Source organism: Xenopus laevis, chromosome 7L (assembly GCF_017654675.1).
Source record: "Xenopus laevis strain J_2021 chromosome 7L, Xenopus_laevis_v10.1, whole genome shotgun sequence".
Taxonomy (NCBI): domain Eukaryota; kingdom Metazoa; phylum Chordata; class Amphibia; order Anura; family Pipidae; genus Xenopus; species Xenopus laevis.
Window position 1 is genome coordinate 31804138 of NC_054383.1, and position 13074 is coordinate 31817211.

General features: G+C 38.7%; 1 protein-coding gene across 1 annotated transcript in view; it reads right to left on the minus strand.

Moving 5' to 3' along the window:
• The window catches only part of entpd1.L (ectonucleoside triphosphate diphosphohydrolase 1 L homeolog), a 66974-nt gene that overhangs the window by 15498 nt on the left and 38402 nt on the right, over positions 1-13074 (minus strand). Inside the window, 1 exon segment of the mRNA NM_001092268.1 lies at positions 1611-1738. Within this exon segment, the coding sequence (NP_001085737.1) occupies positions 1611-1738 (128 nt within the window).

Consider the following 13074-nt stretch of genomic DNA (forward strand, 5'->3'; position numbering starts at 1 on the left):
AACCCTAGATTTTTACGGGATTTATTATCCCCCGAGGATGGGAAAAGTCTGAATCTGAAAATCCGGCATTTCAGAACTGCTGAGGTTGTATATAAGTCAATGGGAGAAGTCCCAAAGATATCTTGATCTGCACTGGGTATAATAATCCGAAGATTTTTTAGTTTTTCGGCAAAAATCTGAAAAATCTGAGTCTTCAGGTGAAAAATTCTGAAAAATTCGTATGATTAATTCTTTTCATAATTTTTTAGGTTTTTTTCCTGCACAGAAAATTTTCAGGAAAATGTTTTGATAAGTAAGGGGGAAACACCTGTGAGGATTTGGTCGGAGTAAATAATGAGATAAATTCGGACTTTGATAAATGGGCCTCCCCATGTGTTTTTTTCTTCCGTTTTAGTGTTTACAAGTACAGTGTAAGAGCTTATCTTCAGTAGAACAATATGCCTGCAAGGAAGACCTAAAAGCCCCTTTTAAGGACAGGTCTTGTACTCTTGTTATTGTATGCAATACACTCCGGGGTAAAAATGATAGTTAATGAGCTCTTCTGCATCACATGAAGGCTTCTTAACTTCTGGCAAAAACAGGAACAGGAGCCACATTAAATAGTGACAGAGAAAGATGCTCTTTGGTTATAATTAGGGATACACAGAATACAGGATTCGGCTCGAGAATTTGGCCGAATCTAAGCCCTTTTCAGCAGGATTTGGCTGAATCCAAGTCCTTTTTTGAATCGATTACATGTAATAACAATAATAATTTCATGTACAAAGAAATTATTATTGTTCTGCTTACAATTTACTACAATGTCCTTCCTCTTTTGTTGTGTCTTCAACATCTCTATGGTTTACATATCTGGGTATGTTGCCAAACTTTAGTAGGAAACAGAAAAAATCAGAAATCCTTTTAGATGGCTATCCATGTTTACAAACCTCTACGTTGCAGGGCTATGCCATTACAGTAGACCTAACCGAGGAAGAGTTATGCCTAAGTTCTTTGCTATTGAGCAAGAAACATCATATGGAAAGGATGGAGAAGCAAATTGGACCTAGAGTAGAATGCCAGTATGAAAAATAGGATAAAGGGGAAGCAGAAGAATTTGGAGGGAGTTGAGGAGCTTTAGTCTTGAGGTGGGACACCATAGGACAACTCTTAATAAAGAGTTTCTTTGTAGTAGCACAAATAATTTCAAGTCTTTATCTGCTTTAAGTACACCATGGGAATCATAGAAAGAGATGAAAGCTGTAGAGGAAACTGGCCTCAGGCTATTGGGGAGAGGTGTATATCCAGGGGATAAGCAGAGACTGTTTGCAGTATAGGTATGAAAAGCCCAGGAGGGAGGTTTTCATATTTCTAGGTTTTTATTCTTTTGAGAAGTGTTTTGTCGGTAGCCAGCAGTATTGAATACTTTAGAAGTGAAGCACCTAGATCTAAAAGCTATTATGTTCACAATGCAATATATTCATATACCATGAGAACACTTGCAATTCTCCTCCACATTAGCACCTACAGCCCATCACTGAGGTTTTCTAGCCGTGGAGATTGATTTTTGTGTGCTATGAAAGAAACAGAATTTACAGGTGAAGACAATATTTATCGGTGTTGATTTGCGTTACCTTAATATTCTTTGGAAGAGGTTTATTCTGTACTACTGCGATTGTGACTAAAGCGATAACACCCAACGGAAACAGAGCTCCTAGGAGGAATATGACTTTTTTGTTGCATGTCCTCTTCTGTTTTGCAGCTGCAACAAAGGAGATAAAAACGGGATCAGAACCTCTGTACTGAAAGGACGTGCTTCCACATATTTAAGCCATAAACAGATTGTTTTGGGACCTTTATAAAACATTGGGTAGCCATTTTTTTCTATGATGATAGGTGAGGGCACGTTGGCAGAAGCTACAAGGCAATAAAGGTTGAACAATGTGCATACTCCTAGACTTTGATGCCCTTGTGTTGGTGTGACTTGCAAGCTAAAAAAAGATTTTAAATCAGCTGCCTCTAAGTATCAGAGTTTGCAGTGTCATCCATCCAACCTCTGAATAGGGGATTCTTTGGTTTGGTTGCACAGCATAAAGATTATTTGCTGTTTTATTTATATAGACTACCTGTAGTGTAGAAATAAGCTTAAATGGGTTGTTCACCTTTAAATTACCCTTTAGTATGATGTAGAGAGCGATATTCTGAGACGATTTGCAGTTGGTTTTAATTTTTTATTATTTTGGAGTTATTTCGTTTTTTTATTTGGTAGCTCTCTAGTTTGCAGTTTCAGCAATCTGTTTGCTAGCGCCCAAATTACTAGCAACCATGCATTGATTTGAATAAGAGACAGGAATATGAATAAGAGAGTGCCTGAATAGAAAGTAATAAAATGTAGCAATAACAATACATGTGTAGCCATTTGTTTTTCAGATGGGGTCAGTAACCTCCATTTGAAAGCTGGAAAGAGTCAGAAGAAGAAGGCAAATAATTCCAAAACTATAACAAAGAAAAAATTACGACCAATTGAGAAGTTGCTTATAATTAGCCATTCAATAACATACAAAAATATACTGTAAAGGTGAACCACTCTTCTAACATCACAGCATATTTATAACGAGGATGCAATGCAATCTGGCAATGAAATGGTGACGTCCAATTACAAAACCCACCAGCAGCACAATGAAATGGTGATCCAAGCTGTATCCCTAGCTGCTAAACTAGATCACTTCCGCAGCCCCCCACACCCATCAAACAAGGTATTCGTGCAATTTTCTTAAAAAAAGGGACACAATGCAGTGGAGTAGGCATTCTAAATATACATTGCATTCTTCTAAAAGTAATAATTGGGTTGCTTACATTTTCTATTTTGCTTTTAGAAATACTGATTATATATTTCTTTCTTTTTTTGGAGGGCTTTACCGGTGCAACTCTCTATATCTGTTATTTTACTGTGTGACAACCATTCTTCTTATATCCTGATGCAGATTTATATTTATCTATAAACTGGACATAATCCTTTTATATAGATAACAGTGAGCCTTTCTCTGTCCAGTGAGTCAGACTTCAAGATGTAATAAAAGTGTAAGGAAGGTGGACAAGCTAGTGTTTTTTTTAATGCTCATAGGAAAGTAAAATAATAATCAGGAGTGACTCAAAATGTGTGATTTTGGGTGAGAAAACCCAGACTGCTCTATCCTAAACAGTGGGATTTGTATAGCTTTCATCAGATATATTGTATTTATTTTTTGCATTTGATTCATTCCTATTTTTGGCTTGTTTATTTTCTCACCCTGGAGTTTTTGGCAGGCCATGTTATCATTATGACTAAATCAAAGAGGAAAAAGAACATTCCATAAAACTTAAAGGGCCAGTTACACCAGAATAATGAAAAATATGATGGCAAACTAATTTTTTCATATATAAACATTTATGTTAGCTATCAGTTCGTCCACCCTTTGGGGTAAATTTATCAAAGAGTGAAGTTCCGCCACTAGAGTGATATTCCGCAGCTCTCAATTCATTTCTATGGGATTTTGAAAGGCCTATTTATTTTTCAATGGGTGAAAGTGAAAGTTCACCCTTTGATAAATAAGCCTTTAAAAATCCCATAGAAATGAATGGGGAGTGGCGGAATTTCACTCTAGTGGCAGAACCTCACTATTAACTTCACTCTTTGATAAATATACCCCTTTATTTGTTGTACACAAAGGATGGAAACTGTAGTCGAACAAGGTCACTGCATAGGGAATATCCATAGAGAGTAGCTCTATCCTTCCTCAAGGAAAATCAAGTCCATTATCCATAAACATTCGGCGATTGTGTAAAAAGATGTAGAATTTGGCAAATTGTTTAAAGGAATACCCCTCTTTTCATATAGAAGATCTAGGAATATAGGGGGTACACTAATGAAAGTGGATTTGTTACAGCCTAAGATAAGGCAACCAACTTTCTTTGGGAATCCTAGTATAGGGACATTCCCGTGCCTATCATGTGGATGCTGTAATAGCATTATTAAAGGGGAGAATGTTAATCATCCATCTAAAGGATACAACATAAAACTACAACATTTTCTTCAACAACAAATCTTCTCTTCTTCGGGTGACTAATGTCCCCGAAATACCTTCCCCTTGGTAAGAATACGAATCGCCGGCGGGATTCCTCGTGAGGCAACTTCAGAAAACGAAGCGCTATGTATGCCATCCTGCCAGCTATACTTTTTCTTGCCGGCGGGAAGGCATTTGGGGAGATTAGACACCAGAAGAAGAGATATTTCGTTGGGTGATCAATCTCCCCAGAATCTTCTTGTGTGCCACCAACCTAAGGATTCATACAGGTTAGGTAGGATCAAGTACAAGGTGCTGGTTTAGAATTACAAAAAAAAATAAAATACAATTAGTTTTACAAATTTTAATTATTTGCTTATAATGGAATTTATGGGAGATGGCCTTCCCATTATTTGGAGCTTTCTGGATATTAGATTTCCATAAAAGGGATCTTATATATTCAAGAACTGAAAAATACAGGTATTTTGTTAGAAGTGGTTTCCCATTTTTGAAAGCGTAGACTAAAGAGAATATTATGGGGCTGATGTACTGTATGAACCCGTGTTCTTCTTTAGGGCAATGGCACACCAGGAGATTAATCTGTAGCGATAAATATCTGCTTCTGTGGATGACTAATCTTCCGTAAAAGCTTTCCCTCCTGCAATAATGTGAATTGCTGCTGGTAAAACCCATGTGTCGCTTCAGTCTCCCAAAATTCGCTTGAGGATGCCTCAAGAAGAAACCAAGAGATTTTTGGAAGACTGAAGCATCACATGGGTTTTACCACCAGAGATTCAAAAAACTTCAAGCAATTTTTGGAGACTGTAGCGACACATGGGTTTTACCACCAGTGATTCACATTATTGCGAGTGGAAAAGCTTCCTTTTGAGGTCACGTCAAGCGATTTTCTAAGACTTTTTGTTTATGATAGCAGCTGCCATATTATTTTGGTGTGACATCACTTCCTGCCTGAGTCTCTCCCTGCTCGCTCATAGCTATGGGCTCAGATTACAGCAGGGAGGGGAGGAGGGAGAGAGAGAGAAGCAAACTGAGCATGTTCAAGCCCTAGCCCTGGAGTTTTATGCTAAAAACAGAAAGTCTGATACAAAAGTCCATGTGTACACAATAGAAGGAAAGAAATACAATGTTTCTTTTGACAGAGGACTCAGAGCAGCATTACTTTGATGATTTACTGGTGTATATAGATAAAGCTTACTTAATTTTTACATTTCCTTCTCCTTTATTTTTACTGATTCAGAAAGTGTCATAGATTCTTTTTCAGACACTTTCCAAATCAGTATAGTGTTACTAATCACCCACAGGAAAGAGCTGAAATAAAACTTCTCATAGCAAATGATTTAATCCAGATGAGCTGTCTGTTACTTTTTGATGGTTTTATTTGTCTATGAACCTGTACATGTGAGCACTAGGTCTGAATAGCTTGCGGTGTCTGGAATCAATAATATCTTTGTTATGATTATGTACATGGGCTCTGAGGATTTGTAGTCAAGGCAGCAAACAACAACAAATATTAATCTAATCATAACACAGACAGCAGCAGCCATACAAAGCTCATCATGTACCACTACATTTATCTGTATTATTGTTTTAGTGCTGGGATTACTAGCCCCACTTCTTTTAATTGCATTATTTCAATCTGATTTAAAAAAAAATTCCATTCTTATTTTACTTTCAAATCTTACGGAATGGAGATTAAAAGAACAGAAAGATTCCTCATCTGGAAAAAAACAGGTCCCAAGAATTCTGGATAACGGGTCTCATACCTATAATCAGTACAGATACCCTGCAATGCCTGGGTCTTTTATTCAGATCCAGCTAGGGCATCATCTGCATGGAGCCAGCTCATTAATGTGCCACCCAGTTAGAGGGGCTAAGCCAGAGCACCTGTCCCACCACCTACCCGATGTTCTTCTCCTGGTAATTACAGGGGAAACCACCTTTTTTCATAAAGATGTATATATAATTATAGCTGAATTATGTGCTCTATTATTACTGGGACATGATTAACTCAAAGACATTTCTACAGTTCCATCAGTCTTTTGTATTAGTGCTTTCCGATAATTACCATAACCAACAACGGACTTGCTACCCCCAGGCTATGAAACTTCATTTCATCATCAATGTATAGAAGCTCATAGTATTCCCTTTATGATGGGATGACATGTCACCATCCATAGAAACAAAATGAGTGTCCTTTATATGTCCCATTATACAAAACTTATATAGCCAATGGGAATGGACTGAAAGACCACCCACAGTATATACCGGTAGTATGACATTGGTGTCTTAAATGGCAGTTCCATGCATTACATAAAAACTCATAATCATTGGTGGATTAATGCACAGGCTACCCTAGGCTATAGCCTAGGGCCTAGTGTAATCAGGAGCCCATTTCTATTTTCTTTTAATATTATTTTTATTTGCACTGCTGGGTCCAGTCTGAGGCACTTGCTGGAAGAAGAAGACAGGGCGTGCGTCCAGATGCATGCAGATCCAGTGACGGTATTTGCGTGTGCCAAACTTGACCCAGTGTAGAGAGCTTGGGTGTATGAATCTGGGCCCAGCAGTAGCCTTGAAAGAGGTCTTATGTGGATGTAGCCTAGGGCCCCACATGTCACTGCTCATAATAAGGTTCTTAGCAAATGGGGAGAATTTTACCTGGTTAAAAAAAAACCCTGCTGCCTGATATCGACTTGAATGAGTACCAGTACCAATTCTGTTCAGCCCAACCCAAACCCCAACAGTACTGTTCAGCCCTTAGAATTAAGTGTACAATAGTCCAAACAGGCACCATTAGAACTTCCCAACTGGAAGCCAAGGGGCTTCATACTTAACGCCAACAGTTTTTTCTTGCTTTCTGACTTCTTTTGTATGGCTTCACAGAAAATCTGGATACCACTAATCCGAGATATTCAGCAGGAACTCATCGGTGAAGATTAGCAATTAGATAACTCACTTAGTTGGAAGGCAATTATCAACACAGTATATTATTTATGTTTTGTGCATGATACTCATTTATGTAGCACATACTATGGAACGGGGATCATAGAGAGAGTGTGGGTGTTGCAAGGTTTAGACCCCAATGACCCTTGGACCCTTTATAACTCATTGCAGAAACTTGATGAGAAATAATACAGGGTCAGTGCATTACATATTATCTACTATGGTTACTGCGCATTATCCTTATTTAATTATCTGTAGCTTCTAAAATAGAATCAGACTGAGGAAGTACTTTGTGATCATAGGAACATGGAAATGCTCCTCCACATCAGATCAGTCTTAAAAACTTAAAAAAAGGGATAACTAACAGATGTGAAATTAAGTCCTGTGGCAATCAGTTTAAGCCCATGCTGTAAGAACAGTAGGTTTGAATTTTTTCCTCTGACGATGACATGATTCTATAGACCCAAAAAAGTTGGGTATGAAATGTGACCCCTTTTATTAATCTAGTATCTTTATAATTACAGGTTCAGCCTTTCATTCAAACAGAGGTAGATAGGTAGACGACAGATTGAGAGCACCATATGAGTTAAAGAAAGAAACGGTCTGCCTTGGCTGCTCCCTGGGGCTGTGTGTACATGTAACTACAAAGAAAATAGGACTCCAAGTTCATAAGATTCCATGTTCCCTGGTTGTTAAAGGGTTTTTAGAGAGAAAAGATCCATTTAGTTGGAGTTCTGAATGCAAATCAGGCTTTGAAGCAAGGAAGTTTGTATGTTCTGATTGCAGGCGAGGAAGTAATACGTTGTTTTCCGGTGGAATTATGTCACATTTTGAAAGAAGGAATTCCCTTCAGCACTGCTTTATACATATTAACAATCTGCACCATTCACTGCCTCGCACAAAGCACATTCTTTCCATCTGGATACATTTCTCCTTAGCCAAACGCTGCAATGAAAGAGAGAGAAATGCCCAAGATAGAATCAGTTTCCAGAGCTGAAGGTCTTTCTTTCCTTTCAGCTTCATTTACATAATAAGCAAGAGAACGGACCACTGTCTTGGAGCTTCCAGGTTTTCAATGTGAGCACATTAAACTTGAAACTTTCGTGGTTAAAAACTAAGCCAGAACTACTCTTAAGGGCTATAAATATCCTTGGGGCAAGTGGAACCAAAGGAAAACTTAAGAGGTCATCTAAGGAAAGTAACTTCTAACTATATCCGTTAATAGCAGGGATCCCCCAGTGCAGGGAATTCCAGGCTTGATGAATGCTGGAAAAAATTTAAATGTTTGCAGTAGTTCTAAGGCAGTATTGTCCATCCTCTGTAAGGCAGTTATTATTAGACTATCTTTCTGAGGGAACCTTGTGTGATCTGAGAATGAAACATTTTCCAACACCCAGAGGCATAACTACAGAGGAAGCAGACCCTGCAATTGCAAGGGGGCCTAGAAGGTATAGGGACCCCCACAAGGCCCTAATTAACAAGCAATTTCAACATGTATTGGTAAAACAGGACATCCCCTCAATATTTCGGGGGGGATCCTAGAATGTATTCACTTTGGGGCCCAGTAACATCTAATTACGCTACTGCCAACACCGTATTACTATAATAAAGAAGCAAAGGTTACTCCAACTCCTGTTGAACTCAAGGCTTCTTTCATCACGTACCTCTTAACACAGGCGGGTGACACATTTTGTCTCACTGCCTTTTACATAAAAATGCAGTAGAATTCTTTCAGGTCAAGTCTCAAGATTTTGCAGAAATGGTCATTTTTAGGGAAATTGCTGGGAAATAGGAGTTACTCAAATGTTATTATACTGTACATTGACCATCAGGGGATTCAATTATGATGCTTCACAGTTGTACAGACCTATATGCGTACCATATATTTTTAAAAGTTCATGATGATTGCTACTGAATGGTAACTGGCACTTTTCTTTGATTTATTTTAGCTGGTTGTACCTGCAAACATATCCCCCAGCACCTAAATATATAATGCTTCCCAACAATCCCAGTTTTGAGGGTTGGGGCCGAAGTTGGTACTGTAAATGTCCTAAATTTTGTATAAAACCAAGAGATTACTTCCAGGACTCAGGATCTGCCCCCCATTCTCAACCAGAGCTAAGTCTTCCTTTTCCTTCAACAACTATCCAGCTGCTTGACTTCTGCATACGTAGCACAAATAGGGAGCAGGGTGGAACTGCAAGCATCAGGGGATTCAAAGAACCATCAGCTGACACTTACCGCTCCTCCTAACACTATGGGGCCAATTCACCAAGGGTCGAATATCGAGGGTTAATTAACCCTCGATATTCGACTGGGAATTAAAATCCTTCAACTTCGAATATCGAAGTCGAAGGATTTTAGCGCAAATAGTGCGATCGAACAATCAAAGGAATAATCGAACGATTCGAAGGATTTAAATCCAACAATCGAAGGAATATCCTTCGATCAAAAAAACTTAGGAAAGCCTATGGGGACCTTCCCCATAGGCTAACATTGAGTTCGGTAGCTTTTAGATGGCGAACTAGGGGGGTCGAAGTTTTTTCTTAAAGAGACAGTACTTCAACTATTGAATAGTCGAATAGTCGAACGATTTCTAGTTCGAATCCTTCGATTCGAAGTCGTAGTCGAAGGTCGAAGTAGCCCATTCGATGGTCGAAGTAGCCCAAAAAACACTACGAAATTCAAAGTTTTTTTACTTTGAATCCTGCACTTTAGGTTAGTGAATCGGCCGCTATATATTGGTCTGGTAACTGAAGTGTCTTTAGCATTCCCTTGCAAGGCTCTTTGCCAAGTGGGTTTGCTCTTATGGTGCCCAACAAGAACTTGATTATTTGAAATGCTAAAAATGAATCAAAATTATAACAATCATATTTCAATAATGTTTTCATAATTACCCTGCAAGCAGGAGCCACTAATGGCCCAGTGGGACCCTCTGATGATGAGCAATTTCCATATAAATTTGGGTCCTGAAATAATAAGTAAGTAGTAAAAGTACATGTTTCCTTTTAATCTATTGGCTAGCACACTAGATAATATCCTCACCTGATTAATGAAACAGAAACAATGTAGAGGAGACTGCTAGCCATATTTGGCAATACTGCATGTGTAAATATATCCCTGCACTTTTATAGTTTCAGCAGTAGTTTACAGACTAGAAGCATATTCAATTAATCTGCTTCACACACAGTTTACTGGGCTTCTTTCAGAACTAGAATACTGACTTGCCATCAGGCCTGGACTGAGATTCAAAATAGGCTCTGGCATTTCAGGCACACAGAGGACCAAACAGGCCACACAGCAGCCCCAACAGCCTCCCAGAAGCCCAATATATAGTGAGTTTATATGGCAACTTACAGCAGCCCCTCTGGCATTTGCCAGAATCCACAGATTGCCAGTCCAGGCCTGCTTGCCATGTTGACTGCTAAAGCTGGCCTTCATAGATATATTAACTAGAAATTATTTTTTTTCCATAATTTGGATCATCATACCTTAAGGCTACTAAAAACACTATATATAAAATTAACCCAATAAGATTGGTCTGCCCGAATATGGATTTCTGTAGATTAGTTAGCATTACGTTTTTAAGAATCTGAACTATTTGCTGAACATGGAGTCTATGGGAAATGGCTATAATATAATTTGGAGCTTTCTGGATAACAGGCTTCCAGATAACAGATCCCATACCGGTAACGTATGTGTTTAAAGTGCAATAAATTCATAATATATTCATGTTTTATTGCTTTATGAATAAACTATTTGCATAGTCTGCATAAGTTACTGCCCTACATTTTGTTAAGCACTGAGAAAAGAAACAGCAGCACTCGGATTCAGCCAGTGATCATTCGGGGGAAAATCCTATGAAATATGGGTCATGTCTTGTTTCTCTTCTAATGTAAATCTATGCTACACTGGAACCCAAGATACTAGAAAAGGCCTTAATAAAACTTCAGTTCTCAGTTATAAACCTCAAAACAAATTAATATACAATTAAACACATTTGTGAAGTCCTGTGATGTTGCTCTGCTTAGAACCAGCCAGGGAAATGTCAGATGACTCTGCTTACTAACTTCATTTACTCACAAAATTAATTTTCAGTCAAACTTAGCTAGCTGACTGAAGTGATCAGCAGGCCTAGCTGTTGTTTTGAATTCATTATAGTAGTAGTGCTTAAAGGACACATTTTTTTCTGCAGCCAGGCCCTTGTTGCCTGTTCCCTGTGTGTCTACAGATCATTCCCTGCTTACATTGGAATTAAAAATCAAAAGTCACATGCTACAATATAAGGCAATACAAGTGCACTTGTACAAACAGATGACCAGCAAATAGCTGGACAAGTGTAGGCCATAAATGGGGATGTTTACTTTTCAGTTGGTCTTTATTAGTTATTTTATATGGTTTCTATATTTTTAGCATTCCTATTATACTTCTTATCAGCTGCGTAACCGAACCCGGCACTAAAAAACAGATCTCCTATCGATGTTCCATTCTGACTTCCAAACTGTTTTCTGGTTGCTAGGGCTTATGGGCCAATTCCCTGTTAATCCCACCCACAGCTAGCATCTGTGATGTCTCCCTTCTTTTCATACTGAGGTGGCCACACACACATTGATCTGGCAGTGTCTATTTCAGCCACCATCTGCCATTCATACCTCCCAAATGTCCCAATTTTCGCAGGACAGTCCTGCATTCCCGGTCAAGCTACTCAACAACCTGCATTTTGCACCAGCCCTGTAGATCACCTCCAGATCCAGGATCTGCCCCATTCTTGCCAAGCATTCCTCGCTCAGTTCCTTGGTTTCCCTGGTTTGAGAGGTGGGTGATTCAAAGAACTCTCTCTAGTGAGTCCATTCATTATTTACAATGCTCAAGAGAGGTGACTCTGTGCAGCTCCCTCATCTACTATATACATGTAGCAGGAGAAACACTAGGTAAAAGAAGGAACCGACTCAAGAGGGAGGGGAAAACATATGGAAAGAGATGACAACAGCGAAAGGAGTAAAAAAGAATAGAAAAACTGAGCAGAAGAAAGGCGTGTGGGCAAAAAGAAGAAGGAAAAGTTAAGGCAGGAACAGAGAGAAAGCCAGAGGTCAATTACCAAGGCTAAGTAGAAATGGGGCTTTGGGTAAGTAGTAAAAAGTGGAAGAAGGGTAAGAAGAAAAGGAGGACAATAAGTTGCAGACACTTAAGGAAGAGAAATTAAGAGACGTGAGATGAATAAGAAATGAGGAAAGAGCAAGAAGGGACTAAAGACATAACAGAGACACAAGAATGATATAAAAATCATAGCTGTAACAATACAGAAGCACTCTACAACATTAAAAACATATAGTTTTTTTTGGAGACTATTTTTTTGCACCATGTTACATGAGACGGTTTGTTGTGTCCCTCTTTACTCATTTCCAATTTGGCAAGCATGCATCGTGTCGGATCTTGGTCTATCCAAACTTAAAAATGTTGGTTTCATTGGTGTGGGGGCTGAGAGTAGTGGTTACCTCTCCAGCTGCCTACAATTGGCTCTCTCTATCTGCCTCTATATGGAAGCCTCTACACATAGCTGCTGAGGATGTTGTGTCATTCGACAGCTCTGCGCAAGGCATTAAAGCAGTCAAGCAATAATGTTTCCGCCACTTTATTGTCCCTTTAAATTTCTGAACAGTTGTAATTTAAGAAGTGCCCAAACCCCAAATAAATGATATCTTACAATAAAAAGGGGAGGCTATAAAACAATGCACAAACATCTGAGAGGCAATAAAGACGTAGACTTATTCTTGTGGCATAAATAGGGATTGTTGCAGGAACACCTGTTGACAATTTGCAGAATTTAAATGATGACGTCTTTTTGCCAAACCCTGAAACCCACGTAAAATAAAATTATGAATGAAACCCTCAGATAAAGTGGATGAGCTCACAGAATCACAATGCCCAATCAGCTCCTTAGAGAGGCACTAATTGCTCCTATTCATGTCAGTCTTATGTATATGTAATCAGCTAACGTTGCAGTATCCCACGTAATGGTATTCGTACATATTTTCTTTTTTAACATTTAAGTAGTATAACATCTGTCCCAAAAGTCCTGCATTGGCCAGTC